Source organism: Heliangelus exortis, chromosome 1 (assembly GCF_036169615.1).
Source record: "Heliangelus exortis chromosome 1, bHelExo1.hap1, whole genome shotgun sequence".
NCBI lineage: Eukaryota > Metazoa > Chordata > Aves > Apodiformes > Trochilidae > Heliangelus > Heliangelus exortis.
Genome location: NC_092422.1, coordinates 179,180,985 through 179,208,763, shown reverse-complemented (window position 1 = coordinate 179,208,763; position 27,779 = coordinate 179,180,985). Strand labels below are relative to the sequence as shown.

The 27,779-nt window shown below is 39.0% G+C and overlaps 1 protein-coding gene across 3 annotated transcripts; it reads left to right on the top strand.

Annotated features, from left to right (window-relative positions):
- Positions 1-611: 611 nt before the first annotated feature.
- On the top strand, positions 612-26,604 carry ZBED4 (zinc finger BED-type containing 4). Of its 3 annotated transcripts, none has more exons than XM_071733827.1 (3): positions 629-809; positions 6,720-6,794; positions 21,331-26,604. In XM_071733827.1, the coding sequence occupies exon 3, from the start codon at positions 21,732-21,734 to the stop codon at positions 25,245-25,247; it is 3,516 nt and encodes a 1,171-aa protein (XP_071589928.1). In that variant the 5' UTR covers positions 629-809; positions 6,720-6,794; positions 21,331-21,731; the 3' UTR covers positions 25,248-26,604. The 3 variants fall into 3 exon arrangements, with proteins under 3 accessions (XP_071589930.1, XP_071589928.1, XP_071589929.1); XM_071733828.1 differs by lacking the exon at positions 629-809 and adding an exon at positions 917-1,939; XM_071733829.1 differs by lacking the exon at positions 6,720-6,794 and having other exon boundaries at positions 612-809.
- The last annotated feature ends 1,175 nt before the right edge of the window (positions 26,605-27,779 follow it).

The window sequence follows — 27,779 nt, the reverse complement described above, 5'->3', positions numbered from 1 at the left end:
GGCTGCGTTCAGAATAACGGGGTGTCCGCGGTCCCTCTCCTCGGGTTTCCAGCCGGGGCAGGCTGCCGGTCCATCCCGAGCCCGGGGCCTGCCCGCAGCCCGCGGCGCGGACGCCGCCCGCCAGGGTCCAGCTCCCCGCGCTGCCCCGCCCGCCAGCCCCCGCTGCCAGGAGGGGAACGGCTGCTCCGGCAGCAGGGGAGGTCGGGCGCCTGCCCGCGCATTCCCGCGGAAGGCACTACCGACCCGGCAGAAGCCGAGAGGCCCACAGCACCGTACGAGCCCCCCGACTGCTCCATTCCCGCCACCCTAAGAGCTGCAACAGCCACCGCCGCCGCCCCCCCCCCTCAACCACACCAGGAACGAAGGGGTGGGAGGTGAGCAGCCGCTGCCTTTGCGGAGAAGGTTCCCGTCTCACCCCGGCCCCGCTGCGAGGCAGAGCAGCAGGACACCCGGCTACCCGCGACGGCCGCCGCCGCCCCGATCCGGGCACGGCCCCGGAGCCTCCCCGCCGCCCTCTGAGCGTCACGGCCCCGGGGCAGCCATTTTGCGGGCCGCAGCCCAGCTGACATGTTGCGCGTCGTGCGTGGGCCCGCCCCCCGTGCCCTGCGCCTGCGCACCGCGCCCCGTGGCGGCCGAGCCGGGGCAGCCTGCTCAGCGCCGCGGCGGCGGCGGCGGCGGCGGCCGGAGACAAAGCCCGGCTAATGAATGGGACGGTCCCGCCCGGCCTTTCCTTTTAACTCTTTCGGGCCCGGCTGGGTGGCGGTGGCGACGGCGACCTCCGGCTTTCCCTCCGGCGGCCGCCCAGGGAGGTGAGTGGCACCGTTCCGGCACCGGGAGCGGGCCGGGCAGGGCAGGGCGGTCCAGCTGGCCCGTCCCCGGCCCTGGCTGTTCCTCCCCCCCCCGCGCCTCCTTTCCTGCCGTCGTCGGGTTTTACTTCAGCGGTGCCGCTGCATGCGCGGTCGGGGCCCCGCGCCCCGGGCCCGGTGGCGCCCCGTCCCGCCTGGGAGCGCCCGCAGGACAGCGCCGCCAGGCCGGGGAGGGGGCGTGTGGCGGCGGGGCGGCGGCTCAGGAAGCCGGGAACTAGGCCCGCGGTACTGGCTCCATTGTCTGCGAGGCCCCGGGAGGGGGCCTGGCCGGCCCGGCGGGCGGGGGTCGCCGGTCTCCGGGGACTCGGCGCTTGCCCGGACCGCCCAGCAAGCTCTGCCGTTCCCGTCTCGGGGAGGGGTGCCCGCCGGCCGCGCCCCGAGCCCGCCCGGCATTGTGCGCGTCGCGGGCCGGGCCGGGCCAACGGGACCCGCCGAGGCTCCGTGCCCGCTCCCACCTGGTGGAGTCGCGCCGCCGGGCGGCCGTGGTAGCCGGGCCTGGGGAGGGAGCGGTGACCATGTGGCCGCTGCTATCCCAAACTAAGATGGCCCGAACAGCCCCGGGGGCGGAGAGCCCGCTGCTTCTAGCACGCTGCGGGCTGGGGCTGCGCCGGGACCGGCGGGCTTCTCGGGCACAGGCGTGGTAGTCGGACGCCGGAGCCGAAAAGTCCACGGTATCCTGAAAAACATTTCCTCCTGAGAACGCGGGACACAAGGGAGGCAAGCGCCCGCCAGCGGCTTCGGTCGCGGTGTAAACACTGCTGCTCTTCCTGCGTGGGGTGAAGTTTCCAGCTCCGTCCCGCGCGGGCAGGCACTCGGGAGGGGTGCACGTGAAAAAGCTTCAGAATTTAAGCTTCACGTACTGCTTCTCTCGCTTTCTACTTCGGCCGCAGTGATTTATTTTTTTTTAAATACCTTCTGTAACTTCTTGATCCACACTGAGACAGCCGCTGATGCTGGGGGCTATCAGGGTTACAGTGCTGACTGCGTTTCCCAGGGCATCTGATATGCTTCAAGTTGTCTGCTGCACGTGCATTCCACTCAAAGTGTAAAAACGTGTATTCATGCAATGAAAGGTAAAGGGTCTCTTTTGCATTAATAGAATTCTAGTTACTAGTTGACTTTATGATGTAGGAAAAAGCCCTCCTTCCCCAGTCCTTTCTCCTTGGTGCTTATGTGTCGTGTTTCTGGGGGGCATCTTTGAGAGATTTCAATAACTCAGTGTGAGCTGTCATGCTATGCCTGTAGTGCCAAGCAGAGAAAGTATTTCTAGCCTCTATAACATAAACATATGTATCCCCTATTCCTTATGTGTTGTTGTCTTTGTGGGCCACTGTGCATGTGCATGTGTTTTGCTTTTCAAGAGAGTGAGGACAATAAATGTTATCTTTAGTAATGCAACGTTTCACTTAGAGTGCAGGCAGGCACCCTTGGGAGGATGTTGGTGGAGTACATGCTGGTGGTACTGAAGTCTAGAAGACTTTATCAACTATCCTCAGGATAACCACACTGCTACTAGAAAACCTGTATTTGTACAAATACTGGGGAGGGGCATTTTAGTTATTGTTTGTTATGGAGCTTGGTTTTGTGGAGAAAAAAAATCTTCCATCCTTTCATTATGTATTAAAAGCAGTAGAAATTATTTTGTGAAGTCAGAAATTTGACAGCTGTCTGCTAGGAATAAGACAAACAGGCAAGGTGCTGGAGGCTTTTATGTCTGGATCTAGTTTGGTACTTACAGTGTTGCTGGTATTTTCCAACTTTAACAGATGATGAGGAATATATTCTGTAGAACTTCATTAGACAGATATAAGAATTGGTTGAGAATAAATAAAATGAAAGTAAAATGAAACTCAGAACTAAGCATCTCAGAAAAAAGTTTTCCAAACACTTATGCTTTTGAATAACTGTAGCTCTTTCCCTGTTCCTCTGTATAAAGCAAAATTGTGCCAGTGAAAAACTCAATTGTGACAATTGTGACCAAATTGTGACAATTTGAAAGGCAAAGTGTATAATAGCAGGAGTCTAGAGGGGTGATGAGCTTAGACTAGTGTTTACTGTCTTTATATTACCATGTGTGCTGTGGCCCTCTCTCTTTGTTTAGTGTTTCTACCTATCCTGGCTCATTTTAAACTTCAGGTGCAAATGTCCTGAATAAGAATTGTGTTTGCAGAACATCTTGTGTCACGGGGTCATGCGTGGTTTGTTCAGAGCGGGTCTACTTCAGTACACCTAATACATCACTAAGGCTTGTAAGAGGTCCTTTGGAAATACAGGACAGCAACTAAATACCTCACATTTATTTAAAATTCTTTATCCACATAAAGTAGAATATCTTCCTATCAAAGATTCTTAAGAACTAGGTATTACAGAAGAAAGCCCTAGCAAACAGGTTGTAAGGAGTAGCTGCTGATTTACATGGCCTTTGATCCCGTTGTATCTTTTTTCTCCCCTTTTTTTTTGGAATTTGTTCTCTTCTAATTCCTAGAACCCTGAATATGCTAACTTCTTAGAGATTATTTTGTGGCGCTGATAAAGTTTCAATTAAGGAATGCAGATGTAGCTCCTAACATCATGCTGCACTTTACTGCCATTCACAATGAAGACTCTGAGAGCATTTTGTAAATCCTGCCTTTTGAGGTTCACTTTTAATTTGTAAGAGTTCAAAATGAGCTTATTGTGCTATGGGATTGCCACTCTAATGTACAACTTGAAATAATCCGCTTTATGCAGACGTAAACAGGTGTGATTATATGTGTGTATTATCTTATGTAATAGTTCTGTAGTGAAACCTATAGTTCAGTTGGGAATTTTGAACAAGGTAGACAATACTGTTTAACATCATCATTTTTTTTTTTTATTATTATCCTAAGCAGGGACAGTCTAGGTATTTTACCAGTATCAACGTGATTGAGTTTAATTTACATAGTTATTTGTTCTGGTGTACACTTTCAAAACAGGCTTCACAAAAAGGTGGTCTCTTGCACTCTGAAAAAGTGCATTGTTTTCTGTACAACTTTGGCTGTTTATTTTGCATTTTTTGCTGCCATCATCAGTATCTGTCAGTTCAACTGTGGGATTTTTAACTTAAATTTACTGGAAAAAAATGAGTTGTTTCTGTGGCCTAATGGTAGCTGCCAAGTGAAATCTAGAGCTTAAAGCACACACAAGAAATAAGAACAATTACAGCTTTTATAATTTTTTTTTTCTACTGGAGGATCTACTATTCTAGATAATGTAGTGTAATACATAGTTTAACCATGATAGTACTGGTTTGTTTTGTGTGTTTGGGTTTTGTTGTTGTTGTGATGAGACAGCATATTATGATGGTCTGTTATAGCAACAACAGGGAAATAGGTTGATTTTTAGGGACCCTTATTCCTTCATTCAAGTGTGATAATTCAAGAATAGACTGTGAATTTTTGATATTGAACAATATATTGCAAAATGAAGTACCAGTGTTTCCTATAATCTCTGTAAGACTAGTTGATGTTGACATAAGAAATATTATGGTATTACCATAATCTTTATCTAAACTTTCAGCCTATGTGCTCTGTTTAGCTATTACTGTACACTTGCCTCCCTTCCATCTTTCACCTCCTTTCCTTCCCCCTTCATTTTCTAATGCCATATAGGGTTGGACAATCCCTGTTATCACTCTTTGGAGGTTTGGAGGGTTACTAGGTCACTGTTACAGCTGCATGAGAACTTGTTGAACTGCTATTTGGGGCTTTTTTTTTCCCCTTTTTTTTTTTTTTTTTTTTTCTGTGTTTGTGGGTTGCTTTTTTTTCTTTGAGTGATGTCTGCTAGTTTGTATTCACTAGTGTCATACAGGTATATTTTTACCTTGTGATGTTAAGAGTAACTTTTTCACCAAGTGCTCTAACTTTCTGTACATTTAATACACAAGCCAAGTCTGGATTTCAGTAGTCAAGAGCTTGAAAACTGTAGCTTAAAAATAGTCTTAGCTTAACAGCTGTCACATATTTCAGCAGTATTCTTTTCCAAGTCTTAAAAAAAATGTATGAAAAAAGGTATTTAAAATTAATACTCTGTCTCTTATTACAGCAATCAATTTGTACCAATTTTGCCCCAAATGTGTTAATTTAATTAACATTTCAATAATTATGCTGTTTATCTACTACTTTAATTCTGTATGCTATTTTCTGAATAAGTGTTTTGCTCTAAAGAAAATAAGCTCGGATCCAGCTAAAATGACTTTATTCTTCTCACTAAAATAAACAATCAAGAAAACCCAATCATTAGTTTGAACTGAATGAAATGCTTGGCCCAGCTTGAAACTATTTTATAGTCATCTCTAACAAATGAAAGAGTGGGAAAATGGGAATGGGGTTTTGGTGTGGTTTTGTTTTGTTTTTTTTTTAAAGACATTTAAAGATAAAGGTGCATTATTTGTACTCTGTCTTGCCTGTAATCTGAAGGCTCTGACACTTGCAAAGAATGCAGGAGAGCCAGGTTCACTTCCCTACTTTGCCTGAGGAGCTGAATCCAGGTATTTCAGGAGAGTGCCCTAACTGCTCCTGCTGAGCACCCTGCTTCGGGTAGGTCTCTGTCTCCTTGGCTGACACAACCTCTTTGTATACATTATTTAAATGTTGGCTGTAGTAGGGACAGCTGAAGTGTCTTATCTTAGCAGTCAAATTAGCCAGCCACACAGCTCTGGAGGTATTTTTACTTGCTAAAGAGGGAGTATGGAAGTATTTTTAAATGAAAACGTCAGTAAAAGAAGTTGAACGTAGTTTATTCGTTGATCCACAGCAAGCCAGCAATCAGGACTTTACACCATCTGAAAGGTGTTCTTCTGGAGGAAAAAAAAAAAAAAAAAGTGTGTGTATATATATATATTAATCACTGTCTCACAGTGTGAATAAGAGCAATAAGCACTGTCCGGTGGGAAGAATGCTTTGCTGATTTTAACCCCTGATGATTCTTGATCCGTGTGAAGTTTAGCATCCTGACCATTAAGCATTGCAGCATCTATTGCTTTCTGCATTGATTTGAAGTCAAAGTTTAATTTCTGTTTTTTTTAAGATGGCAAAAAAATTTCTTGTTTTTGTTTTGGTTTTGTTTGTTTTGTTTTGTTCTTTTATTTTTTTTCTTCCTTGGTTGGGGCAGTGAAGCAGCTGGGGACTCTGCACAATGACACTCATGTCTGCATAGTCGTAAGTGGAACTGAAGTTGCAAAACTCCAGTAATAAATCCTGTGATAAACTGTTTTGGTCTGTTTTGTTGCTAAGTCAAATACGTGATTTAATATGCTCCACTTGCAATCATTCTGTTTTTACACATAAGGACTTATAATCTTGTGCTGATTCTGTGCTATTGCATGTTGTTTAATACACGTGGTAGGTGCAGTTTGTAAGCAGTATATCTGGATCATGAAGAGGTGTAAGAAGTTGCCAGGTTAATTTTGTTGGGCCTTGAAAGGTGTCAGCAAGCTCTTTGAAATCTTGCATGTGGTGTGGATTTGGTTTCATTGATCATGAGATGTAGTCAGCCCTGAGCATAAAAAATGTGGAGCAGTGCCAGTACAAGTATAAAATCTCACTTTTAAATCTTTTTATTATTTGTGGTAGGGGAGGTTTGGTATTGATTTCTTTTCTTAATTTTTTTTTCCTTTGGAGCTCTAGGGTTAACAATATCGTAATTTTTTTTCACAATTATGAGGGCCAGGGATTTTGAAAAAAAGGCAAGAGCTATTACTAGTTGCACTAGTAAGTGCAACTCCTGCAGCTGTCTCCTGAAGAAAAATGAAACATCCCATGATAGTGCCACTGTGACAGTTAATGTGACCCCCCAAAATATTAAAAGGAGTTACTTTCTTCTTTTCCTTAGATACAATCATTATAAAGTTTGAGTAGCAAGTATTTAACCTCCAATGAAGCCACCCGCATGCAGTGGAACAAATGTGTAAGTGCATTTTGTGGTTTTTTTGTTTGTTTGTTCTGTTTGTTCCTATGAATAAACCAGTGGGAAGCATGTTTGGTTTGGGTCTTTCATCATCATTGTTATTAATTTAGATTAAGCCAATGTATGAAGGTCAAGAATAATTGTATGTCTATACATTGACCTGTATGGAGTTTGATTATTTAGCAGGAGGTCTGCTAAATGTGAGTCTGTGAGTGCCTGAGACATTTTTAAATTTGGAAGCTTGGATATCTTTACAGTATTAGAGTAACTGGTTTGTGGGTTTTGGGCCACCTTTGAGTCTGTTGTAACAGCTGGCATGGATACATCCTTATCCTGCAGTTTACCTCTTAAAAAGGGTGAAGTAACTTGCATTCTACATTAGTCCTAAACTCAAGTTACACTTGTCTTACTTAGATTTTCATGTCCTCACTGATAAAGTATAATTTAATACTTCCTTCTAAGGTTTTTGTGTGAAACATTTTTTTTTCTTTATGTATTCAGTTTGAACTGTTGAGTACAGATTTTTCAGGAGCCTGAGATTCTTGGCCTAAGATGCAGGAGAAAAAAACTGTTCATATGCAGATCAGCGTTTGTATGTAGATAAACAATAAATGCTATTGTTGTATATTGTTTCAGAGTTTTCTGTTTATTTTTTCTTCCTTGTACACCCCAACCTCTTTCCCCCCCCCCACTGGAATAAAATAGTTCAATTTTTAAGCTGCCTATGTTTTTTATTAATATTCATATTAGCAACAGATATATAAAATATTTAAGATGGGTAAAATGCTGACTGAAGTCTTGGTGGGGTCACAGAATGATAGAATGGTTTTGGTTGCAAGAGACCTTTAAAGGTCATCTAGTCCAGAACCTCTGGAGTGATCATGGACATGTTCAACTAGATCAGGTTGCTCAGGGCCCTGTCCAACCTGGCCTTGAACATTTCCAGGGACTGGGGTATCTACCTGTTCCAGTGTTTCACCACCTCCTTTTATCTAGTCTAAATTTACCCTCTTTAAGTTTAGAATCATGACCCCTGCACTGCAGGCCCTTCTAAAAAGTTTGTCCTCATCTTTCTTATAGACCCCTTTTAAGTACTGAAAATCTGCAAGATCATCTCACCAGAACCTTCTCTTGTCCAGGCTGAAGAATCCCAACTCTGCCTTTCCTCGTAAGAGTTTGGCCTCAGTATGAAAACAAAAAAACAAACAAACAAAAAACCCCAAAACCCCAACATGATTCAGATTCACGTCTTGAAGGAAAGTTTCCCTAAGTGATAGGTACAGAAGTTACGGACCATTTAATTTCATACTAAATCTGCTTGTGGATTGTTCTTCATCAGAGTCTAAGCAAAAAGGAACTGCTAGCTCTTTCCAAGTGTGTGGCATTGGCAAAGAGCAGGAAAGAGTTCTCATTTTATGCAACAGCCTTTTGAGACAATTCTAGACCACTGTACAGAACTCTGGTAAAAGGACCAATGTTACTTTTGCTAGAGTATCCAGGATTTAACTCTTGTGTATTTAATGCTGAATTCTAATACACTCACCTCTGGTCACTTTATGCTTTGCATGGTTTAGTTGTATGTTGTCAAGCAGTGTAGAATTTTATAACTCTAACCGAAGAACCTTTCTAATGTGGTTCTCAAGGTTAAAAGCCTTCAATGAAAATACCTATGTTAGTGCTCCCTGTCTCCTGAAAATGAGTATCTGGTCTTAGTATCTTCCAGAACTATTTCTTGAATTATTGTCCCAGATGAAATAACTGTTAGCTGCAAATTCAAGTGTTCTGGTAGAAGTGGTTAAGTAAGTGGTTAGTCTTGAAGAATTTAAATGCTAGTATAAGCACCAATGGAAAAGTGTATACATTTTATCCCCTGCTCATAATCATGTGCTTCATTGAAATTCATGTTGCAAACATTCTGAAATAGAGCTTAGATAACTTTGGTCAGCCTAAAAATGCATTTGTATAACATATTTTGAGTCCCTTGTGACAGCTTTTTCTTTAACTATTTTGTTAAGGTTTTATGGAACATAGTTATTTTTACATGTTTATTTTGGGAAATATGAAATGTGAGTAATATATCAAATACATAATCTTTTAAGTGATCTTATACTACTTCCTGCTGGAGTATTTTTCCTTCATGGCATGGTAGTTGAAGACTGACTCTTTCTCTTGTTTTTCATTGTATCAATATGCAACATGGGATGTATTAATCAATACAGATCATGCCATGTAGCATATTATAAACAAGATACTGCATACCAGCTCCTGGAGTTGATGGTGTTACCCAGAGAGCCTGCATTTTTCAGATGTTCTTTCTGTCCGTGATGCTATCTTCATTTGTGATTAAGAACACACACTTATGAGTGCTTATATAGAGCTGAAGAGTCTCCTGAAAATAATGATGAGAATATTTTGTTGTATGGGTGTTATTTGCTCTCTCAAAATGTTAATGTTTTGGTAGATCAGAAACATCATAGGTCTAAATACTTTAGCATCCACTGTAAGAATTAAAGTCTTCCTGTTAATGCTATGAAGTAGTTTTTATGTGCAGTTTAGATTGTCGAAGAAAATCTAGAAAATCTCAGCCTTCCTCATTGGAGGGGTCTAGTAGTGTTAGAAGTGCCATGAGAAGGTGGAAAAGGAAAGAGCACTGTGGAAACTGTTGCCAGTGTGTAACTCTTACCCAACCATAGGCTCCCAGCTCTTGAGAGCTTTTCTTCTTTAAGGTTTGGGACTGCAAATCCTTGCTAAAATGTGGCCTAGGTAATGGCAATTTTACCATTTTTTATTTTTACTCTGTAAAAAAAAAATTCTCTTTTCAGCATTAAAGGTGGAAACATGATATGCTAAGAACTGTGGGAGTATACCTACAGACAGGGGGAAAAAAATCCAAACCAAAAGATAGGAGGCTAAAGAGATTTTCACTTGTTACTTGCAGCAGTAGCTACTGAAATAGAAGGAAGAGTGGGTCATCTGTCAGGGACCAAACAGTGTACTGTTGGCAGAATCTTTGCATTTGACATTGGGAAACAGGAGGGATTGAGGTTCCATTCTTCTTTTCCTTTCCTTTGACTTGTCTTCTGTGGCTCAACTGTGTGATGGAGAGACAGTAATCTATTTATGACAGGAAATACAGCCATGTTCATAAAGAACATGGAAACTTCCTGGCCTTTCTCTTTTGTTTAAATGTTTTTATTTATTATCCTTTCTATACCTCCCAAAATACTGGGTTTATTAAAATATTTTTGTGGCTCTGTATAATAAAATTAAGCAAATGGGAACATCAAGGGCTACCCTTTGCTTTGCCTGCTCTTGTACTAAAAATGTCTTGGATTTCTCTCTGAATAAAACACCCATGTATTCTTATTCTGTAAAACTTATTTAAATTACATGTTGTGTTACATAAATTAAAGCTCATGAACTGCAATAGTTAGAATAGGTGCTACAAAAAGCTGTATTGTCCTTTGGAGTTCTTGCTGTATTTTTTGTTATCTCTTTGAGCTAAACCTCATTTGGTCAAATTAAAATCTGTGACTATGGCAGTAGGATTGTTCTCCTATAAACTGTTTCTTTTGGGAGAAGAAGACTGAGCTACTTGTTCACCAGGACAGGAGTGTCTCTTTGGATTTCCTCCTAATGCTCAGTATAGTACTACTGAAAACAATGTCAGATTTCGTGGCTTGGTGGTCCGTGTCAGTTGGGTCTTAACTGCAAAGTCTCACCTTGCCTTGAAGAAGGCAGAGACTGTGTCCCTAAAAGTTTAGGAGGGAAAAGACCCCTTCTCATGGAGTCTTGAGGCAGGATGGTTGACAACTGAACAGGGAAAGGTGTACAGTCATTTTTCTGTTCATAAACCAGGGCAAAGGGAATGTTTGGTTTTGTGACAGAAAAAGTTGAGGCAATTGTTTTTTAAACTGGGATATCAGGTGAAATTGTCAGATGCTAATGATGAATGTACAGTTTAATACTTGTGTCCAAATAATACTTGAAAGAGTCATAAGAAGTTCACCCCTATCATGGGCATGATGGATTATGCCTGCATGTGATGTGGAAGCTCAGCTTTGAAGTTCCCAGTTTTTGTTGCAAGTCCAGTGCTTGTTAGCAAGATGAAACTGAGTATTTCTGAACTTCATAAAAATATCTTGTATGGGAGCATGGATACTATTTTCTGTTATGTTTAGTATATTTAGGAAGGAAATAGTAATTTCCTTGTTCAAGTAAAATCTAGATGTATTTCTTCAAACTGTTACATTAAGATGGAAGCAGATTCCTGGTACAAGGAAGAAATAAATTTCTTTGGAGAATCACTTGTAATTAAGGGTATCTTTTGATTTGGAATAAAGTTTTGTGACAAAAGAATCATTAAGCTTGTAAATCATGGAAAACCTCTCCATAGAACAAGTGGAAGTATCTGCAGATATGTAACTGACTGACATCGATATGAATACAGAGTTGGACTAATAGGGAAATATGAAGGATTTTTAAACAGAACTCCACAGGCTTGATCTTGTTAGTGTCAAAATAGATACTAATATAGAACATTCTCAGTAGTTCAACAGATACCTTTCGATTTATCATTTTTTTTAAAAGAAAAATTACAGCTCAAACATGATAATTGCATTCTGCAAAGGACCCTGTTTGTTTTGTGAGTTTTTTTCATTTTATACTTACATGGATATTTTCAGCAAGACTTCCAAGGTTTGCTGTACATAAGACATGATGTGTCTCATCTTTCTTTCTTATCCTGCCTATTCAGCTTTGTAACTCTCAGCTTTTTCCTTACAAGTGTCTCATTTTTAACTGTTTGCAATCATACTTAAAGTGCTTAAGGTTTCACGTACTGAATTTAAAGGTAGATTTCAAAAAGAAAAAAGTATATGTTTTCTAGTATATTGCAAGCTAGGAAGGTGGACTAGTCAGGAGAATTTCCTGTCCTAGACTGATCCCGTTTACTTTGTCAGCTGTGGACTGCACAGGAGGAGCTGTAATGGGATGGGCAGGGGAATTGAACAGTTGGGGAAAAGAAGTGTTAGAGGAGCTTTTCTTTGAATTTTCCGATGCTTTTGTGAACCCAGGCTACTGTTCTATAGACGCATGAAGTATATGTTTTGTATTTTTGTCTTTCAGCCTTTTGCAACTTATCTGTTGTTACTGTGTTTTTGATTGTGTGTTTTTTCCCGTTAGGTACTACTGATGTGTCTTGACTACTCTGTTCTTATCTTCTTCATTTTACCATTGTGTTGTATTGCTGCAGCCTTTGTTCCCCTTCCCTCCCTTCAGCCCCAAACTGTAAAGCATGAGATACTAAAAGGAGCTTTCACCTCCTGCACTAAAAATGCTGTCAAACACACAATACGTGCTTTGGCTGTTTAACAAAATCTAATTTTTTTTTTCTTAAAAAAAACAACCCACCACCTTATCTCTTGTAATATTAAGAGTTGCTCCTTCTTATTAGCATATCATAGCTATTAGTCAAAAAATGTAAATTATAAAAATGTCAAAAATAATAGTATTGTCTATAACTTCCACTTGGAGCAATGTTGAACTGATATGTAAGACTTTAGAAATTCCTGCTTAAAGTTTTAATTAACTTATCACTTAAAACATTAGAATTTCAACAGATGACAGACCGATATGGCATTTGGTAGGTGTGAACAATAGCACAGAAACATATCCTGCAAGTTCTGCTTCATTTATATAATACCAGATAACAAGAAATAACACTTCAATGTTTAAGAGACAGTTTGGATCCTAGACAGATGTTGAAATAATTTAGTTACTGTGACAGATCTGTTTGCCATGAGCATTGTCTTAGTAATACAGGTACAGAAATGATTAGCATGTATACAACCTTCTTTCCGCCCCTCATCCCCTAACTTTTTTTGTGATGTGCTGCTATGGGGAAGTCAGCAAAGGATGTGTGAGAGAAGATAGCCCCATTTGAGATCAGATGCACTAAGAAAAAAACCAACCCTTTAACTCTAGAGACTTATCAGTCTCTATGAGTATGAAGGTATGAGTAGTGTTACTTTTTGTGGTGATACATAATATTATGTATGGTGATACACACAGTATGGTGGCAGTTTTCTTTTTAATATAAAACTAGGGAGGTTTTTGTTTACTAAATTGTAAGTAAGAGTTGAAGAGTAATCTCTTTAGAAATAAATGTTTTGACCCCCTTCCCTGTATAAGACACCTGCTTTATTGTTAAACAGGAATCAGCTTGTATCATCGAGATCTGGTGAAACATTTGGGTCCTGAGCATGTTTAGTCAGTCTTGTTGGGTGCTAAACAGAACTAAATTGTCAGGGAAAAATAGTGTAATATGCTTGCTAATAGAAACATCCTTATTTATATCGGACTTGGAAAATAATGCAAAATGCATAATATTCAAAAAGCATTTTAAGAAGTTTTATGGATATTCTGGTGCAATAACTGATTTAAGAACCAGATCCTATTTTTTAAAATAAATCTTATTTTTGAAAATGAAATCTCACTCCATTTCTGCTTTGTGTTTTTTAAGTAGTGCTAATTTAGAAATCACACAGTTGCTCTTCAGTTCTGCTATTGCTGTTAGTTATTTCCACTCTTTTTACACATCAGTGTAAGAGCTGGTGTGGTTTTGTCAGTGGGAACTGGTATGCAGGCTTTCTCCCATATACAGTGATGCAGATCTTTTAGAGCTTGAGGCTGAGATTTGAGGCTCTTAGTTCTTGAATCTTTCCTGAGGTTTAGGGAATTAAAAAAAAAAAAAAAAAAGAAAAAAAAAAAAGAGTCAATTATCAGATTCCCTACAGCAGCAAAAAGACAAAAAATGCACAAAATAAATTGAATTAAAAGAATAAGAGGATGATGCTTGATGCTCTCTCTTTAACAAGAGTCCAAGACAAAGTTGTGCTTGTGATTATTGTCATCCTGCATTATTGTTAATTTAGGGATGGTGGAGTCTAGAAATTTTTTTTTTTTAAAAAAAACTACTTGGCACTGGCAAGTCATGCTTTGGGAAATGGGAGGCAAGAAAGGAGGGGAATATTTAGATTTAGCTGGTAGTCTTTTTAACCTTTTGGTCTCTACTTCAGCTGAATTCTAGCATTTGTAATTAGAACTGAGTATGCCAGAATCTAAGGATGATAGTTATGGCTTTAATACTCAGCTCTCCACATCTTGGTTTTCCTCTGCCTAGGATTACTGATTTAGGCCCCAGCTTACACCAAACACTTGAGTTTCTCAGCAACTAGAAGAGGCATGAATGGTCTTTATGCTTCAGCAAGTCGGAGGTCTCTGTCGTGTCCTGACAAGTAACATGAGCACACTGGGGAGCTCACATACCTTTCTTGGAGGGCTCTCATTCCTTGTCTGCCGAGCCTCTGAGCATACTTAAGTCATATTGCTTTCCAAACCACGTTCTTGTTTCCTTCCTTATGTGTGAGCCTTGATGCAAAGGGTTAAAACTTGCTAACATGGAAACAATGAAATGGTCAGGCAGGATGTTGCCAGGCAGAATGTGGCAAGGCAGGCCATCCTTAGGCAGGATACTTCTGATTTATTGTATGGGCGAAAGAGAGGTGCTGCTGATAAGCTTAGAGAAAACCCAGATTCAAACAGTTCAGGTTTGCTGCCTCAGCATTTCTCACACAAGTGCAAAAATCCAAGGCCTGGGGTTAAAAGTACACTGTGAAGAAGACTTTGAGCCTTCCTCCCAAGAACCCTCACCCAGGACCACCAGGAGACAGTAATCATGCTGAAATTGGTAGAATCTTATGTTAATAACTAGTGGAAGAAGATTTGAAGGGAAATGTAATGCATATATATGATTTTTAAGGATAAAAGTGTAACCAAATAACCAAGTGGTGTGCATGTTAGGTGGAGCAGCCCCTGTGCTCTCAGCACCATAATGAAGAATACCTTGCTTAGTCTCAATCTCTGTGGCTATTGAGTTATAGTGATTCAGCTTCAGTCTGGACATGTTATTTTTTCTTTCAAATTTTTCCAAGCTTCTGTTTTCTTCCAGGGTGAAGGAGCTGAGGGCATCAATTGCCTTGCCAGGATGCTACCCTGTTTTTTGCAGCACCTGAAGCCCAGCAGACACAGTATCCTCAGGAGCTGCATGGTTCCTGCCTCTCAACCTGTTAAAGCTCTTTTGCATGGCATCCTGCTAGGCTTGAAATGCTCCATCCTTGGAGGAAATAATCACTCCTGGCCTCCCCCTTTCTATACACAAATTCCTATAAACTTCAACTCTTTCATATAAAATTAATAAAAACATCTAATATTACTTAATTGTCATATTCTGTTCAAAGGGTGAAGAGCTAAGAACACTAGGGTGAAAGAATAGGGTAAAGACTGTTCCTATCAACAGGGATTAATATATGGTGGTGGTGATGCTGTTCACACCTTACCTCCTTTGTGTCCAGATGTAACATTAGGGGCTGTGGAATCAGAGGGTATTTTGCAGGTTGGAAACAATACATTTCTAAACCACGACAGTTATTGGTTAATGTAAGATCTGTCATTCAGGTGGCTGCAAGAGTTATGGAATTGTAAAGATGGCTTTACCTTGCTCTTTTTCCCCAACAGTCCTTTACAAATTACACTTTCCATGAGGTTCAGAACTACTTATTTCTTTCATTAAGCCTGACTTTTTGTACTTTGATCCCCACTGCACATTGCATCCACTAGTTCATGCTTGTACACCTGTGCAGTTTCCTGTAAGTTTCAGTGAGACTGGAGCGTAGTACCCATCTCATTTCAGACCAACATGCTGATTTTTCAGTCTCTTCTAATACAATGTTTTAATCAGTCAGTATCCTGCAAAGTCCTTTAGTTCTTTATGGGTAAGGCTAGTTATTGATATTTTGTCATAGAAAATTTCTATTTAATCTGTCACTGGTTTTAGTCTTCCTCTTCAAGAGATTTGTAACTTTGAAAAGCAGTAAGGCTCATCTAGGCTGTTCATTTATAAAAATATGTTCTGCTAATTTTTTACAAGTTTCTGGATGTGCATTTTATTTTGTGTTTCTTAGAGGGGGCTTTTGTGTGTGTAGTTCGTTGTTGTTTTGGGTTTTTTAGTTGTTTTTGTTTATTTACTTGGTTTGTTTGTTTTTGTGTTGGTTTGTTTTTTTTAGAAAATGCTCCTTACTTAGCATAGTACATGCCATTGAAGAGGGAGTTAGTAATAGTCTCTTAAAAGGTCTCCTCCTTATTTCTTGTTTTTTAGGATTATTCTTTTTACCTGATGTTGTTAACAATGCCTGTACATTTCCTAAATTAAACAAGATTAGCATTATTTATTCTGAAACTGAAAAAAAAAATTCAAAATCTGTGATCTTAATGTGCCTCCTACACTCAAAATCTGTCACTACTTTTGATTATTTTCCTTTTAAAACTAGTAAGGACTTTTGCTTTCACTTTATTTCTACATTTTGCAGTTTTCTTGAATCAGCTAATCTAACATTTTGAAGGTGTGTCTGTGTCACGGTTTAACACTGGCCCGGCAATTAAACCGAGTAACAGACGCTCTCTATTAATCTCTCTCTCCTCCCTGATAAAGAAAGGAGAGAGAATAAGGGAGAGAGACTTATGGGTTGGAAACTAAACTACACAACTTTAATGAAACAGTAATGATAAATAGGAAAAATTACTAAATATATACAAATATACAAGGAAATGGATACCACATTCCTCCCCCCTTCCCCCCAATAGCTCTCACGTCACCACCAAGGCTGCAGGGCAGCCCTGGGAAAGTCCAGGCTGGACTCCTGGAGTCGGCAGCAGTCGGGAACTGGAGGCAGGAACACACAGATATGGGCTGGCACGGATCAGGAGCACAGGCAGGCAAACGGATGGGATCCTTCCAGGATGCCGGGTGAAGGAAGGGAAGCAGGAAATCTGGCTTGGCCCTCATGATCCCTCAAATTTATACTGAGGATGACGTATATGGGATGGAATACTCTGTTTGGTCAATTCTTGCATCTATCTTGTCCGTTCCTCCCCAAAGGAGGGATGCAGGTGGGACCTCTTTATCCTTCTGGAGGGTAAAAGTTTTCCTCAGAGCTGAGCAGTGTCCTTGGCTCTGCACACCAGTCTCTAGCATTAACTATAAACATCCAGTGTTATCAGTCCTAGAAGCACACACTGTCTGAGAAACTTGCTGTTAATTTCAGCAAGTGCAATTACTTACAAGAGACTTAACTAAAAGCAAAAGTACAAGACAGAAAATCACCTTTATCCTGGCCCAAACCAGGACAGTCTGCTTATATTTATATTACATGTACTTCTGTAATAATTTAAAGTTTTTGTATTTTAGACTGCTTTCTTTAGACCATTATTTGTGCTAAGATTCTGTAATAAAATCAAGTCCATAATTATTGCCTTAATACTCAGCCTAAAACCCAAAACTGCTAAGCCTTGCATGGCACTACCTCCTTCACAAACAGATACGCTGCTCATGTTTCAATTTTGCATGCTTTTCATATTTCTCTGTATGTTAATGTATGTCTCTGCAATCTCAAGATAGCAGTACTTCTCTTTTTTAACCAGTGATTTCACTCTTTTCAGCAGTGGTTTCTTCTGTTCATGGCAGTCCACCATGGCACTTTTTGGATCAGGGACATTCTCCTGACATTTCTTGTCAACCGCCATATGTTTGCAGTAATCCCATAGTGGATGGAAAATCCTATAAAACGTTTATGCAGGCTTCTTACCACAACAACCCCTGACTGCCTACAGCTACTCAGGGGCTAGAACTATAGAGTAGTGCATTTGTGTAGATAATTGTTCTAGTTTCATTTATTTCCTTTTAATATTTTTGTTTCGAGGTGACTCTTCATTCTTTGCTTCTCTGCCTGTCTGTAGGTTACTGAGATTTCAAAAACATAAATAATTTTAATTTTGAACTGACTACCTGTAGCCTTTTCTGGATTGAAAACATTTTTATTCTCCTGGAATATCCTGTTTGTTTAGCAGTAGTCCTTAGCCTTAAGTGGCTTGTGTCTATGGGTAAATAAGGTATGTAAAGGTGACCTTAACTAAATTCATACTTTGTTTTAGGTTACTATAAAATTTTCAAAGAGGAAGGGGTGTTTTATTTTTAAAATAGATATCCTCTTACATAGAGTTGACGTGGGAGGGGGAGGTGAAAAACAGCTTCCTAACCCTGAGTATTTTGGGGACTGTATTATAAAGAAAATCTGGGTTGAACCCACAGGAGTGTTTGAAGCAAAGGTAGCTTGCCTTAATTTTAAAGTATGGTGTAGTAACACTCAAAGCAATAGTGTATCATGCTTAGGTGTTTGAAAGAAAATGGAAAAAAGCCCTCATGCAAAATCTTCTGAGAGACATTCAACTTTGGGGATTTCCCAGGAAGTGTTCTAGCAGCCCTGACCACTCTCCTCTGGGCATCTCAGCTATTCCACTTTCCAGAAGACAGCCAACAATATCCAGAAAAATACCTACTGTGTAGCCAGAGACCTATAAGACCGGTAAAGTGGACAAGATATAATTAATGTTTTCTTTGTTTTCACTAAAATACTCTGACCACAGTATACAAGCACATTGCAACACTGCTAATAGCATAAGTCTCCTAATAGCATGAAATAATTTTATATCACCACTAAGCATAAATATAGAAATAATATAGTAGCAGCAAAAGGAGACCTATGTTTAAATGCACAGATAGGGGGCAGAGAAACATGTGAATCACATATTCAAGTAGTAAAACCTGCAAGCAAAACTAAAGGACACAGAATAAGCAGGGAAGACTTCTGGTGGAAAAAGAACAATTTCTGATCCTAAAGAAAGAAGGCAGATGATACTGGTTTCCCACACCTTTTTGGTGAAGGTTGCAGGTGTTCAATGCACCCAACAACAGCAAGGAGAAATAAGGAAGAAAGACCACCACCAGGATTCCTTCTTCAGAGTCCCAGTAGTGCTCTCATATATTCTCCTCAGCCTTGGCAGCTGAGACCCACAAGGACTGTAACCATCAGTATTTAACTATGTGTATCAGCTCAGTGGTACTGTGTACTCAAAGATAATTTAGAATAAGATTATTAGACCCTAATTGTTTGAATATTGTAGTGATATGGCTGGTAATGATTAAGAACTTGACCTTGTTAATTAATTGTTAATGACTGTCAGTCTAGTTAAGCACTGTTACACTGTTCTGAAGTTTGCTGCTGGTTTCATTTATCAGGCTTCCAAATCTTCCCATCAAGGCTACCTTACCTCTGGCTGTGTTAAGCAGTAACTGCTTATCACAGGGATGAGTGAAGCACATCCTTGAATTTTTCTGCTGAAAGCCTAGAATTGCATTTGCATAATGAAGAAGTTAGAGGAATTGCAGGCAAGAGATCAGATCACCTGTTTTGAGGCAAAGGAATTGTGCACAGTTCTGTCAGAAGCAAATTTGTCAATGGATGTGTGCATGTATTTTGTTCAAATCTAGCTAGGATTCTGTAATGTGCTTATTGTAACTTGGCACTTGCATGCATAATTTATGTTTTGTAAGCTCTGCATGGAGTCATTTGCTTGTGAGCCTTTCTGTTTTGTGATCCTGTCACAACAGCTAATGATAAATTCTTGCTTTTCCTGCTTGCGGTACGAGTTTCAAATTCACAGAATAGTTTAGAGATGAAAAAAATCCCTAGATTCATTTCTGCTAAAAACATTGAATATCATAGGTGCTCACTCATCCCAGGTGCACATGCTTCCATATCATTAATATGTGTGTGATCACTATCTAGTGTTTCATTCACTTTTATACTGAGTGAAATTTAGTCTCTGCCAGAGGTGTTGTTAGATGTGATTTCACAAACCAATGGAAAGTACTGTGTACTGTGTTGGGTTTTGGGGGTTTTATTGAGCAATTCAAGGTTTTTCTTTTCTTCTAACAATGTCTGTCCCTTTGTTAGAGCTAATATTCTCTTCTTGCTGAATTGCCCTGTCTTTTGGCTCTGAAAAAATATATATATATATTTTTTTTCTCCTGAGGAGAGAGAGTACTAGAGAGCACAAATACTAAAAGTATCATGGAAGGAAAAGCTGAGTTACTGCTTTGTCTTCCTCTTTGCACATTCTGACTGCTCCATCTCCATTTTCTTAAAACAGTGGCTATAACCTGGTTGCCTCTCCTTTTCCATGCCCCTTCTGCTGCGCTGGAAAAGAATATGGTATATTCTATATATATTTATATGTAAGAATATAGTATATTGTTATAGTATGCTTTTCCAGAAATCTCAGATTCCCAGAAAATAAGAGTTTCTAATCTCTTTTGTAAACAGACCTCAGAGAAATATTTATTAAAATAGGTGAGAAAGCTAGTATGACCTGGGTCTTAGTTCTTGGGGGAAATGGCTGTGTGAGCACTACCTAGGCTTTGTGTGTGTCTGGTGGATTTGGCTTATGTCATCTTTTGTTTGCTGAAACAATTTTTGTGTTTGATTAACACATGATAATTGTGTAAGACATTTTTAAAATACATGATTGCAATTTGTTTTGTCTTCAGCTTCAGAGAAAGAGTCCCATAGTATCAAATTTGCACAATTACTGTAGCATCACCTGTGTGATCAAAAGATGTTTGTTATCTAGAATGAAAGCACCAATAACTGTGTTATTGACACAAAAGAATAATCAAAAAAGGGTTTGATTGTTGAGAATTCTGATAGAATTCTGATAGAGCTATAGTAAAAAAGAAAAATTAACCACACAAAAAACCCCACCTAAGGTGGCAGAACTTCACTGGGCATCAGCGTGTGTATCTTTTCCTCTGTGTGGTGTTCTTATGCTTTTGGGAAACCTCAGCGTGTATATGGCATTTGCATAGCCTAACGATCCTAAACTGAACTCTGAGGTTTTGAATTCTGAAACTCTAGAAGTAGCCTGTTTCTGAAGTATAGGTGTTGTCTGGGATTGTGAGGGCATGCATATAAATAACTAGGTGAGACTATGATCGGAAGAAGAGTAATTAGTGTGACGATTCAGTCACCCTTACAGAGGTTTCTTGTAAAATGGACTTTTTAACACTGCTGTCAGTATTTAAGGGCACATGTGTACAGAAGTATGACTTAATCTTTGGTTTTAATGACATATTTCTTTACTAACGTGATTAAAATGTCTGCTTGTCTTGGTACCTCTCTGTAGATACAGACACCTGTGTAGTTTATGGTTGTATATAAATGTATATATAACCATGCAGTGGTTGAATTAGGATGTGGAGTGAGGCATAGGTAATCCAGGCAAATACAAAAGTGCTGCTTGGGACTGTATATTTTGTCAAAGCTGAGCCAGAGCTGCATATGTAGACATGTATTTGATTACAATAAATGAGTTCCTAAATCTTGTTTGTTCTGGGTTTTTTGTTGTTGTTTGTTTGGCGTTTTTTTCAATTATACACTCATTGCTTTTATCTCAAAGAAAGACAAAACAAGAAACCTATAGAAAATTTAGTGCATGTTTTCAGTTCCCCATTATTCTAGATATGTAAAGTGCGTTAGTCAACTTTGTCTTCTGATTTACTTTTTTTTTATTTTATTTCTAGATGGTGCGAAAGGATCCCAGTTGCCCAATCAAGATGAACAGAATGGCTTCCTTCAACAAGAAAACAGAACATTCATTTTTTAGGATTATTTCTACAACATGAAGCATATAACCACAGCTGTCTTTGAGAACATTCATCTATGACCCGAAATGTCCTGATCCTGGGGAAAACATGAGATTCCGTTAGCAAAGTCTATAATTTTTCAATGGATTTTTATGACTAATTGTATTTGCTTATGCACAACATGGATACGGAATTCATAAACCACAGATTAGTTTAACACATACACACGTTTGGTTTTGTGCATTCAATATACAAGATACGTAATATTAATAAAATTTTAAATATTTTAAATTATATTTATTAATTAATGAAGACTTGTCAAGAAGAATTCGTCATTCATGGACAAGAGTAAAGCAGGCTTCCCCAGAATGGATGGTAATTTTTTTTTGGGTAAAATCAATAATTTTAAAGTAGAGCAAGAGGAAGACAGCATTAACTGTACTCTAGAGAGAATGGACATAAAGACAGAACAAGATGATTTCAAACATGCGGACAGCAGTGATGAACAGGAAGATAAAGAAAAGAATTTTATTACCAACAACCCTGGCAAATATTTATCTACAGAAAATGAAGATGATTATGGATCTCTTTTTTCTCAGTATAGTAGTACACTGTATGATGTAGCAATGGAAGCTGTGACACAGAGCCTCCTTTCTAGCAGAAACATAAGCTCCAGAAAAAAGTCACCTGCTTGGAACCATTTTTTTATATCGCCTAGAGATAGCACTAAAGCAATATGTATGTACTGTATGAAAGAATTCAGCAGGGGTAAAAATGAAAAGGACTTAAGTACCAGTTGTCTCATGAGACATGTGAGGAGAGCCCACCCCACTGTACTAATTAAAGAAAATGGAAGTATGCCAGGTATATCCTCTTTTACTTCACCTGCATTGTTGCTGCCACCTCAGTCCGCAGATGTTGGAGATCTGAGTTCTATGTTATCCCCCATAAAACTGGTCAAGAAAATGGCTTCCAAAATACCATCTCCAGATCGAATAATTGAGGAATCTGTTTCTATTGTTTCTTCTGAGGAAATATCAGATCTCTCAGTTTCTGAAAAGTGCAGCAAAGAAGTCATGGTTGGGTCATCTCCACAGCTACCCAACAACCAGTATGATGACAATATGGAGAATGTAGCAGAAAAAGCTGTTGTAATTCCAAAGAGCACATCAGGGTCCAGAAGGAGGTCTGCTGTCTGGAAACACTTTTATTTATCACCTCTAGATAATTCTAAAGCTGTTTGCATCCACTGCATGAATGAATTCAGTAGAGGAAAAAATGGAAAAGACCTGGGAACGAGTTGTTTAATAAGACACATGTGGAGAGCCCATCGTTCCATTGTCCTGCAAGAAAATGGGGGTGGTACCAGCATACCACCTCTCTACAATGCACCTCCAACTCTGTTGCCTTCTTTACTACCCTCAGATAGTGATCTGAATTCCATGGTATCCTCTCCTGGAAAACTAATGAAAGGATCAACTTCTGTTTCTTCTTCTCCGGACAGAATCTCTGAGGATATCCATACTAATCTCTCTTCTGGAGATGCTCTAGTGGAAGACTCAATGCTGTCATCTTCTGATGATATTGGTGAAGTCTCCTTTGTTTCATCTCCTGAGAAACAATGTGAGGGATTAGGTCCACTAATATTTGAACCTACTGCTGTATTTCAGCAAAACAAAAGGATTATGAAAAGGCTTAAATCAGAAGTTTGGCACCACTTTTCACTGTCACCTGCAGACAGTCTAAAAGCAGTATGTAGATACTGCAGTTGTATGATAAGTCGTGGTAAGAAAGGAGATTTGGGAACAAGCTGCTTGATGAGACATCTGTATAGACGCCATCCTGATGTAATAGGAAGCCAAAAGAGCTTTCTTGAAATGGGCTTGGCAAATTCTCCTTATGCCACTTTGGCTTCTGCAGAATGTTCATCCTCAAAGCTGACTGACTTGCCTACAATGGTTACACATGATAATCAAATTATATTTCCTGTTAATAGTAAGAAGACCTCAAAACTGTGGAATCACTTTTCAATTTGTTCTGCAGATTCAACAAAAGTAATATGTATGCACTGTGGACGTACGATAAGTAGGGGGAAAAAGCCAACAAATCTGGGCACAAGTTGCCTTCTAAGACATTTGCAGCGGTTTCACAACAATGTGTTGAAAACTGATGTCTCGGAGACCGTGTTATCCTCATCTACGGATAATCACATGCCACTGAGCACAGAATTACTAGGAGCTTCAAGTTTTGATGAAACCAATGACAAATTTTGTGACTCTCACCCAGTTGCCAAAAAAATCACAAGTCTTGTAGCTGAAATGATTGCACTTGACCTTCAGCCATATTCTTTTGTAGACAACATTGGCTTTAATAGGCTGCTTGAATACTTACAACCTCAGTATTCTTTACCTTCTCCATCTTACTTTTCTAGGACAGCAATTCCAGATATGTATGATAATGTAAAACAAATAATTATTTCACATCTTAAAGAAGCTGAAAGTGGGGTGATCCATTTTACATCTGGAATATGGATGAGCAACCAAACACGAGAATATCTAACCCTGACAGCTCATTGGGTAACATTTGAGTCTTCATTTCGACCACAGTGTGAGGATTACCATTGTTCAGCACTACTAAATGTGTCACAGATTGATTGTGACTACAATGGAATCAGTATTCAAAAGCAATTAGAGTACTGGTGGGAAACATGGATTACTTCCATCGGCCTTCAGATTGGGATTACTGTTACTGATAATCAGAGTATAGAGAAAACTTTAAATGAGGGTGATCATTCAAGTGTACAATGTTTTAGTCACACTGTTAATGTCATTGTAAATGAGGCTATTAAAAGCCAGAGAATGGTTCAGAATTTGCTTAGTATTGCACGAAAGATCTGTGAACGCGTCCATCGGTCTGCAAAAGCGAAAGAGAAATTAGCTGAGCTGCAAAAAGAGTATGAGTTGCCTCAGCATCAGCTCATACAAGATGTTCCATCTAAGTGGAATACATCATTTCACATGCTTGAACGTCTTATTGAACAGAAAAGAGCAATTGATGAGATGTCAATAGAGTGCAGCTTTCGGGAGCTGATAAGCTGTGATCAGTGGGAGGTCATGCAGTCCGTGTGTCACGCTCTCAAACCTTTTGAAGCTGCAAGCAAGGAGATGAGCACACACATGTCTACTCTAAGCCAAGTGATTCCAATGATTCATATACTTAACAGGAAAATAGAAATGCTATTTGAGGAAACAATGGGCATAGATACTATGCTGAAGTCGTTGAAAGAAGCTATGGTGAGTAGATTGTCCTCCACACTTCATGATCCAAGGTACATTTTTGCAACGCTTCTGGATCCCCGGTATAAAACATCCTTATTTACAGAAGAGGAGGCTGAACAATATAAACAAGACTTAATCAGGGAGCTGGAAATAATGAGTTCTACCTCAGATGATGATAAACCTGTTTCCAATGGATGCGATATAGGTTCACCATCTACAAATTCATGTGGGGAAGATAATCTTTGGTCACTCATGGGTGACATGAAGAAAACAAAAGACCTAAAAGAGAGAGCAAAGTTACCGGAGGAAATGGTGCTTTCTTACTTGGAGGAAGAAGTGCTTGAGCATAACTGTGATCCTTTAACTTACTGGAACTTTAAAAAGTCATCATGGCCAGTACTGTCAAAATTGGCTGTCAGGTTCTTGGGTTGTCCACCAAGCATTGTTCCTTCAGAGAGGTTGTTCAATACATCCAATGAAAGCAACAGTTTTAGTCAGTCAAGGTTAATGATTGAACACTTTGAAAAGCTTATCTTTCTGAAAGTGAATCTTCCTTTAATATACTTCCAGTATTGAAACTAATGAACAAACTGCTAGACTAAATCTATTGTTGCTCACTGGATATTAACTATCTATAACTTGGATTTTTAAATTGCTCCAGTAGGGGCCATGTATGACATCTAATCAGTGACTATAATTCCAAATTTTAGTTCCACTTTTTCAGCTTTCAATATGTCTACATGTGCCTTATTCATAGTACTTCAGGCCAGATATTGTATATATGTTTTTTAAAAGTTCACACTAGAGATAGCCTGTCTTGTCAAATTATACAGATTTATGTAGGTTTTAATCCATACTTGTAAATTAAATTTTGAAAAAGTTCGGTCATTTGTTTTAATAGAATGGCAAAAAAAAAAAAAAAAAAAAAGATGTAAACAGTTCTATTCTGTAGTTTTTTATTCAATTACTATGTAAAAACCATAAACCAGGTACTGTATTTTAGTTGAACATTGCTTTAATTGCAACAAAAGAGCTTTTGTAGTTGTCAAAAGAAAGCTGTACATGAAAGATGGGGTTCAAGTTGTCTTATATCACATCGTGTTTTTAACTGCAAGCCCTAAAGTACTTAAAGGATTAAAAGGAGTCATTGAGGAAGCTGTGTTTACAGGAGACTGTTGACTTAGTATGTGAAAATAAATATTAAATTTGAAATTATATGGAATGCCAGTTATACAGCAATTTGTAGTAAACTTCCCATCCTGGATTCTCCTGTTCAGGCTTTACATTCTAACTGAACTATAGAAATATCCTAGGTATTTATAAAAGCTATTTGGAACTCTTATCAAAGGTTGCAAATTAATGCTTTTTGTTTAATGCCGGGTACAAAAAGGGCAAGAAATTTACCATGGAGACTCTAATGTCATTCTAGAGTCTTTCCTGTTCTTTAGTGCATCAAAACTATAAGGTTCCCTATTATAAAAATGGATTCCTTATTCCTAATGTAAATTCAGTTGTGTAGAGCAGCCTGTCTTAAAGCTTCTAGTGCAGAAAGAACCAATCTTCCGATTTTCAGTAACAGCCTTATGGATATGGTGCACTGCTTAGAATTTGATGTAGTAGGGTTGATTCTAACTGTTGGTGTCCATCAGACAGATGGGATATAGACCCCTCAAAACTTGAAATAAGATGGGAAAAAAAAAAGCCAGCATTTTAGTTTGAAAGGAATGTTCTCCGTTTTTTAACTCATTTCAGTTTTCATTGAAATACTTTCTGGGAAACAAGTCATCATTTGCCTATGACCTTTTAGAAAAGTTGTAGTTTTGTTAAAATACTGTACCTATGCCTAATCTAATTTTGCATTTACTATGTTTTAGTGTATTTATAAATGGTGAACTCAGTTTCTGAAATTAAACATTTTATTTGCAATTTTCTAGTGGTAGTCAACACTGCCTGTTATTTTCAAATGGATTTAAGACAACCATTGAATGAAGTTGAATTAATATAATTATAATCATAAGTACATCATAGAAGATGCTATGTGAAAATATTGGGTTTCCATTTAGCTCTTTGTGATTAGACCTTTATTCTGGTTCTTTTTATTTCATTCAAGTTATTCAACCTCAGGAAAGCTTGTTGAATTATTTCCCAGGTGGCTTTGGTTTCCATGTGACATTTCTCAAAATGTTTTATGGTTCCAGGTATTTCAATTGTTATTCCATGAGTTATGTTTACACCTGTACTATTTAAGTAAATTATTATATAGTGTGCTTAGGAAAGAATGAATTCTGCATTTTATCTCCAGTATTTTGAAATGTAACTTTTAATTCAATCAACAGCCAGCATTTCCCTGTTCTTCTAGGGCTAAATGAGAATAGCATGTGGGGTTTTTTTGCAGTAATGAAACAATTTGTTCTAGTTTATGTATAGCTGGAACTAGGTGAGTTTAAAGCAGCTTGTTGGGAAACATGTTTAAATGGTTACTGGTTAATCATTATCTCATTTTTTCCCCTATGTTTTAACTGTGAATATAACCTTGACCTTTGTAAAGGAGATGTTTAATCTCTCCAAACATGTAAAGGGGGAGGTAGAGGATGAAGAAAAAAATTTTTTTTTTTCCTTTCTTTTTAAACAAGGGATTTTTTTTCTCAAGGCTTGAAAGTAAATACAGCCTTTGGTTTAAAGCATGGTAAAGCCCCATCATACCAGCAGGAGTGCTGATGTTGAATAAGTTTACTTGAAAATCAAAGTTCTCTGGAGACAAGGAGCTTGATTCCTCTGAAGGCAGTCTCAACTGTTACTCCTCTGTAACTCTCATGGGGAAAGTTAGTGATGGCATTTTGTAGCCCCCAGTTTGCATCTTATTCATATGGATACTTGAACTTTTTTTTCTTGAGAGTGTGAGAAATAGTCACTGTTTTTACAAGTAAGATTTTATCTGTTCGTCAGCTTTATTTCTTTTAAAGGCTTAGTTCTTAAGACTTCACTGTTTAACTGTCAGCTTGTTTAAGAACTAATAATAGGCTTATGTTAGAATTTTTTTAGAGATAATTTGCAGTTTCAAAAGGCCTTGAAAACAAAACATGTAATCTTAAATATTTAAATCAAAAT

Excerpts from the sequence above, each read along its gene's own strand:
- ZBED4 (XM_071733829.1), top strand. The coding sequence starts at position 21,732 with ATGGACAAGAGTAAAGCAGGCTTCCCCAGAATGGATGGTAATTTTTTT.